Source organism: Penaeus vannamei, chromosome 6, assembly GCF_042767895.1.
Source record: "Penaeus vannamei isolate JL-2024 chromosome 6, ASM4276789v1, whole genome shotgun sequence".
In the NCBI taxonomy this organism is placed as follows: domain Eukaryota; kingdom Metazoa; phylum Arthropoda; class Malacostraca; order Decapoda; family Penaeidae; genus Penaeus; species Penaeus vannamei.
Window position 1 is genome coordinate 36709313 of NC_091554.1, and position 7500 is coordinate 36716812.

Here is a 7500-nt window from a genome sequence, read left to right on the forward strand (position 1 = left end):
TATATATATATATATATATATATATATATATATATATATATATATATATATATATATATATACATACACACACACACACACACACACACACACACACACACACACACACACATATATATATATATATATATATATATATATATATATATATATATATATATGTGTGTGTGTGTGTGTGTGTGTGTGTGTGTGTGTGTGTGTGTGTGTGTGTGTGTGTGTGTGTATAAATACATATAAGTATATATAAACACATCTATGTGTGCATGTGTATAAATACGTTTATCATAAATAACAACTTTTCCTAAGGTTCACAATACTTTCCTACATGTTATTGATTTTCCTCTTTCCCTTTTCGACATGCAGGGAGGGCGCGAAGACGGGTTTCAGCCGCATTTTACCGTGAGTGTTTTAAATTTTAATAAAATGGAAAGTTTATATCTGTTTTCTGAAAATGGCTATTAACTAAGAAAAAAAAAACAAAAAAGTTCACTGATAAAATAAGAAATTAGGATTCTTTTTTATTGATAAATTTAGAACGATGTTGCATATTTTTGTGACTTTGTACAAGAGGAAAGACAAAAGAGTGAAGGAAAATAAGGGAAAGAATCCTCTTTTTTCGGAAAATCTAGCCTGCGACGCGAACATTCAAAAAATGTAATGAACAAAATTTCACGTATATCATAAGTATTGTAACAAATAATTACCCATTTTTACAGCTGCAGAACGCCCGCGCAGAACAAAAGCAAAACTTCACCGTTATCGTGAGTGAATATTCCGAGCTTTGTTAATTTCCCTGAGTGGCTTTGTGCTCATAAAATGAAAGACGTGGACGTGTCACAAGGTGTCGCATGCGGGAACGCGTGTTCGCACAAGCATAGAAGCGAACGAAGCCCAGACGCAAGACACGCGACTCACGCCCTTGCACCCACAGCCCTTGCCCTTCGAGGAGACCAACCCGGACCGAATCGAGACCGGCGAGCTGTTCCAGAAGGACATCATACTGACGGAGGCGCAGCGCAGGGCCATGGTGCTGAGGAAGGGCTTGGCCTCCGAGACCTACCGGTGGCCAGAGGCCGGAGACGGGTTCCCGCGCGTGCCTTACCGCTTCGCAGACGGTCAGTAGAAGGTGGGAGGGAGGGAGATGTTAAGGCCACACCAATTTTATTTGTTGCTTCTTGATTTTTTCAGAAAAAAATAGAGCTACACGACAAGAAGAAGAAGAAAAAAAAAGCTCAGGTGATGTAGGGCTTACAGAATAACAGGATTATTCACATTTTCAGCTTTTCATGGCTATTTACTATCATTGTATTTTTTGCTGTATGACTTCAATCGAAAGTTTAAGAAGCCAGTGACATTAAAAAAAAAGAAAAAAAAGAAAAGAAATCCGGACCGAAAACCCAGAAACCCATAAAACAACATTCTGCGAACTTCCAGCTTAACAAAAAAAAAAAAAAAAAGAAAGAAAAAAAAAAACATCGATCTGCTCTGCTGTCCACATGCTCTATAATCTATCCTACAACGTAACTCTGAACTGAACTTATAGTTTAAAACTAGCATGTGACTACAAAGAAGCTCTCTGATTGGTTTCCGACAGCATGTGCCTGTGATAGATGCAATATTTACAGGTTTGCGAAAGCAAAACCTGTTAGTGGTTTCTGGTCCGGCGTTTTTTCAAAATGAAAAAAAAGAAGAAATGAAGAGAAGCGACAAATAAATTTGGCGTGGCCTAAGCAAGGAATTTCCATCTCAGATGAAGTGGACCAGGATGCGGTCAGGGCCGGCATCGCGCACTGGGAGCAGCACACCTGCATCAACTTCGAGCTGACCACCAACGTCAACCAACCTCACCTCAGGTTCAAGAAAAAGACTGGCTGCGCGTCATACGTTGGGTATCTGGCCACGTTTTCTACCGGCCAAGACGTTCTCATCAGCAGTGGGTGTACTTCCGTGAGTTTGTGCGCTGTGAAGCGTATCATTTGTTAGTCGAATGTGCGGATTTAGCCTCGGTAGAGTGGCATTACTGGCAGCCCCTGTGAGTCAGCGGTGCGGCTGGATTGTCTGAATTGTAGCTCTAATGTAAACACGAATCTCTAAGCGTGGTACGCCATGTTGCCTTTCCTTCCCCAGCTCGGCACCGTCGCCCACGAGATCGGCCACGCCATGGGCTTCTACCATGAGCAGTCCCGCCCAGAGCGCGACTTGCACGTTCATATCAACGAGGAGAACATTAAGGATGGAAAAGAAAGGAACTTCGAAAAGAAGTCGGACTCCCTCGTGGACGACAAGGGCGTCGCTTACGATTACACGAGTGACATGCACTACAGCGGATTTGTAAGTTTAATTGAACACTTTTGTACTGAACTTTCATCTCTGCAAAGTACAGACAACTCGCCTTGATCGGGAGAAAAGGTCCCTTTAACCGGTGGCTGTTCCTCCGTCAGGGATTCAGCAACAACGGCCACCTGACCATCGCCACAGTGGACCCGCGCAACCAGGAGCTGATCGGTCAGCGTGAGGGCCTCTCGCACCGGGACAAGCACCTCGCCAACCTCATGTACGGCTGCATCGGTCAGTGCTTCTCCTTTGCGCTTTTCGTCGGTTTGGTTTCCAATTGCTGGCGGTGAATAAAACGGTGAAAGGATAGAAATGATTTAGGATTTTCTCTTGTTTTCCTTCGCGGGACAGACAAGTGGATGGGGAAGTGCGGAATCAGCAGCGACCCCTGCGAGAACGGCGGTTACTATGGCAAAAATTGCGCTTGCGTGTGTCCGCCAGGAACATCCGGGTCCTCGTGTGAAACCCTTGAGCAGGATTACTTTGGTAAGAATATAATCCATCAACAATATAACACTAACACATAAATCTAAAATGATATTTTCTCTAATGTATCTTTTTCTTTTTTTAGCTTCACAGCGCGGTGACTGCAGTCTGAAGATCACCAGCCCTACTACGGTCACCTCGCCCAACTACCCGAGCAACTATCCCTATGGTAGGTATTAGGGGTTTGTTTGATTTTTTTTTCTTTTTTTAGTTTTGAATCTTGATAGAAAATAATTGCAGACGATATATATATATATATATATATATATATATATATATATATATATATATATATATATATATATACTGTATATATATACATATACTTTATATATATATATATATATGTATATATATATATATATATATATATATATATATATATATATATATATATATATATTATAAGCATAAATATATATACACATATAATATATACATTTATACACATTTATACATACAGACAAACCTATCTCTCTCTATATATATATGTACATATATATGGATATATGTATATATTCGTATGCATACACACCCACACACATATATACATATGTATATTTATTAGACACATACATTTACATATATTTATGCAAACACAATATATATACATATATATACACATATATAATACAGACACACATATGTATTTTAGTGTATACACATATATATATGTATACATATATACATATAAATATACATACATACCTATATCTATCTATCTCTATATATATATGCACACACATTAACACACACACAGACACACATGCACACATATGCTTCTATACAATATATATATAGACAATTATACATACACGCATATGTATATAAATATATACATACATATATACACATAAACACGACCAGCACATACACATATACAAACATAGGCATATAAAAAACACATATATGTATGCATATACACACAAATGTGTATAAACATACACATATACAAAAACATGTAAACATATATTCATATATATATATATATATATATATATATATATATATATATATATATATATATATATGTATATATATATATATATATATATATATATATATACATATATATATATATATATATATATATATATATATATATATATATATATATATATATATATATATATATATGAATATATGTTTACACACATGTATTGACAAGATCACAGTGGGAGTTTCCCAGGACTCATCCATTTTCCTACTTCTCTTCCCGGCCGCTTCGCACAGGGCTGACCTGCGCCAAGTGGGTCGTGGCGCCCGAGTGTAAGCTGGCTAAAGTCACCTTCACCGCCTTCAGGCTGGCTTCCTGCTCCGCGGGGTGGGACAAACTAGAGATTCGAACCAACAACCGCTACGATGGCAACTTGTAAGTTCTGTTTGGCCATGCAGTCCAGGACAAATAATTTCCCACGTTTCCATGTAATATTCTGCTAGGATGGCAGCCATCTTTATCACTATCCTGAGAATGTCCACTTTCATAATATATCCGTCGACAGCTACTGCGGGACCGACATCGCCCCGGGCACCTCGATCACGTCGACCACCAACGAGATCATCATCATGTTCTACACGAGGTCCAACACCGAGTCTGGTTGGTCAGCGGATGTCACCTTTGTAGATGATCCCAACTGCGAGCCACCAACCACTCAGCCGCCCACTACACAGCCACCAACCACTCAGCCGCCCACTACACAGCCACCAACCACTCAGCCGCCCACTACACAGCCACCAACCACTCAGCCGCCCACTACACAGCCACCAACCACTCAGCCGCCCACTACACAGCCACCAACCACTCAGCCGCCAACTACCGAGCTACCACCGACTGAGGCAACGACCGCTCCACCATCTTCTCCACGCTGTTCCCTAGACTCGACTGCCACAGGAGTGGCTTGGCGCTCACCGTACTTCGGCTCTAAAAACTATCCAAACAATTTCCACTGCGGACTTGTTGGAAGCGCCGTAAGAATTTCGATTGGCCAAGTGTTTGTTTTTTGCCTCCTTAATGACTATATCGGTCGTAGGTGACCCGTTTTGGATCTAAGAGCACCGGCTGACGCCATTTCCCTTGCAGGGATCGCCATACATGACCACCTTCAAGCTCAACACCTTCCAACTGCAGTGGAAGAAGCGCAGGAGATGCGTCGACTTTGTTGGCATTCAGATTCCTTACAACAGGACCCTCAAGTAAGACCTGAACTAAGATTTTACTCTAACGATAAACAAGTGATTTTTAAAACCCTTTTTCTTGCAACTTTGATCATTCAGGATTAGGTAGCAGGAAAGCAAAAAGGTAGGCAAACGGGTAATCATCAGTGTACGAATAGGGATTAATATGGATGGAGCAGAAGGGAAAGGAAGAAAATAGAAATCATTTATTTATTGTATTTTGAGCAAAAGAATACGAAGATAATATCTAAATAAAATCCAGTTGTTAGCAGCTCCTGTTGAGGTAATGACTCATGAACGGGCATCTCATCCTGCTTCCCTTTCCCCTTCCCAGGCTCTGCGGAAGCAAGAAAGGCGCCGTCGCAGTGCCCAACCTGAACCTAAACATCAGCTTCGTCAGCGATGCCTCGAAAACGAACGTGGGCTTCGACATCGGCATCACGTGGCAGAAGACGAGTTGCCATCGCGTCATTGAGCTCACGGAGGACGACGCGACGGGCGTCATCCGGAGCCCAAGATTCCCGAAGAAATATAAGAAGGATACTGTATGCGAGTGGTGGATTAAGGTAAGCGGTCTGGCACATTTTCCCTTTGCGTGAGATGATTAGAGATGAGCATCTCTTCTTAAGATTAGGAGCCTCTTATTCCCATGATGTGAATTCACCTCCTTCTCCTTTGGTTCCGTGTGTGCAGGCTCCCAACGGCAAGCGAATCCAACTGGACTTCACGACGATAAACCTCCGGGACAAGAAATGCGTCAACTCCTACATCGCCGTCGACAAATCAGGCTCTGCCGAGTACGTCCCCGAAAACAGCTCCCTCTTCTGCGCTGTCAACAAGTCGGGCAGCGTTATTTCGGACGGGAATGGGATGAACGTTGCCTTCGCCGGAGGCAAGAAGAAGTCGAAGGGCTTCTCTGCACGATACACGCTCGTGTAAACGCCAAGGATGTGGCGCTGTGGACGCTGCGGCGACGACGACCGTTTCTGTTCGATATTGGCCTAAACCTGGAACTACTTCAGGCATACCTCTGCACACTCATGCACGCACAACACACATACATGTATGTGCCCGCACGCAGTATGCATTTTGGGTATCCCTGTAAATCTTCCTGCCAAATGAATAATAATTTGTTAAGCCAATATTTTCAAATGTATTTCGAATGGAATAAATATGGATAACCAGCCCAGTTTATTATTCTTGCGTCCACTTCGACCTTTAAGTAATCATTCATTTGGATTGCATTTGTGACAAAGACAATTAATAATGAGATTAACCAATCGTAAAATCTAGTCATTGAACAGCCGACGGACAAAAGATTTTCCTGCTTAGATTCAATATATTACTCTTATGTATGTGACGAGGTATCAAGTCAGTCAAGTTGGTCCCACAGCCTTCTGGACCATGTCGGTTGCCGAACATGCATTCCAAGTCGTGCGTTGATAAGGTACCTTGAATGTTACCATTCCTATCATCAGCTGGAAATAAATGACATTCTAGGATATAAAACCAATAGTTTAGTAATTCCACACATTTCTTTCTTTTGTTAATCATATCATGATTCTAGTGTGATATGGGAAAAACATTCACATTAATTCCTATATACATACATACACTCAGACACACATACACACATATATATAAGTGTGTGTGTTAGCCAGTGTATGTGTATATGTATGTACGTCTATAAGGATATCGAGAAAGAGAGAGAGACAACTATTTGGTACACGATTACGCGTGAACACACATACACAAACACACATACATACACACACACACAAGCACGTACTCACGCACGCAGTCACACACCAAAAGCAAACAGACACACACACACTAACATACACACACACACACACGCGCGCGAGCGCCTCTCTTCCCTCGGAACGAAAAAGAGACATGAGTAATGACTTTGACGCGAACATAGAGAAGAATCGTGTCGCAGACACGCCAGACGCGGTCTATTCCTCACCCATTCACGGGCTATTCCTCACCCACTCACAGGCTATTCCTCACCCATTCACGGGCGCCCTCGCTGCGACTTATCCTTCGGAACCCCGCGACATAATGGCATCCCGAAGACGCCGCGTCGACGATTGATTAAAGTGGAACTCCCGCCGCCGTCAGGAGAGCAATGCGCGTTCGATTTCGTGGCCGACGGGGTTTTTATTCACATGCGAAGTCGTGGCCGGGGAGACGTTTTTTTACCTTTAAATTAGTAGGCAAAAAACGTTTTTCGGCTCCGAATTCGTGGCTAAAGAGACATTTTTCACTTTTAAATTAGTTGGCAAAGAGACGTTTTTCACCTTCGAATTCATGGCCGAAGAGACGTTTTTTTTACCCTCGATTTATTACCGAGGAAACATTTTTTTTTTTTTTTACCTTAGAATTCGTGAAACGTTTTTCACCGCTTCGGCTTGTGGATTCTGGCAGAACACTTGGAGCGGAATAAGCTCGAGGTCTATCACTTAGACCTATCATTCTGCTATCCATTTCACATTAATCATC

At 41.8% G+C, this 7500-nt stretch overlaps 1 protein-coding gene across 2 annotated transcripts in view; it reads left to right on the forward strand.

The window, feature by feature from the left end:
• Positions 1-6174, forward strand: part of LOC113818900 (blastula protease 10) — an 8647-nt gene extending 2473 nt beyond the window's left edge. For both annotated transcript variants that reach the window (XM_070122354.1, XM_070122355.1), the window contains 13 exons: positions 364-399; positions 717-761; positions 932-1115; positions 1751-1947; positions 2128-2331; positions 2442-2568; positions 2686-2820; positions 2906-2989; positions 4054-4192; positions 4323-4788; positions 4901-5013; positions 5330-5561; positions 5689-6174. In XM_070122354.1, coding sequence (XP_069978455.1) covers positions 364-399; positions 717-761; positions 932-1115; positions 1751-1947; positions 2128-2331; positions 2442-2568; positions 2686-2820; positions 2906-2989; positions 4054-4192; positions 4323-4788; positions 4901-5013; positions 5330-5561; positions 5689-5934 — 2208 coding nt within the window. In that variant the 3' untranslated portion in view covers positions 5935-6174. The remainder of the gene's footprint in view (positions 1-363; positions 400-716; positions 762-931; positions 1116-1750; positions 1948-2127; positions 2332-2441; positions 2569-2685; positions 2821-2905; positions 2990-4053; positions 4193-4322; positions 4789-4900; positions 5014-5329; positions 5562-5688) is intronic.
• The last annotated feature ends 1326 nt before the right edge of the window (positions 6175-7500 follow it).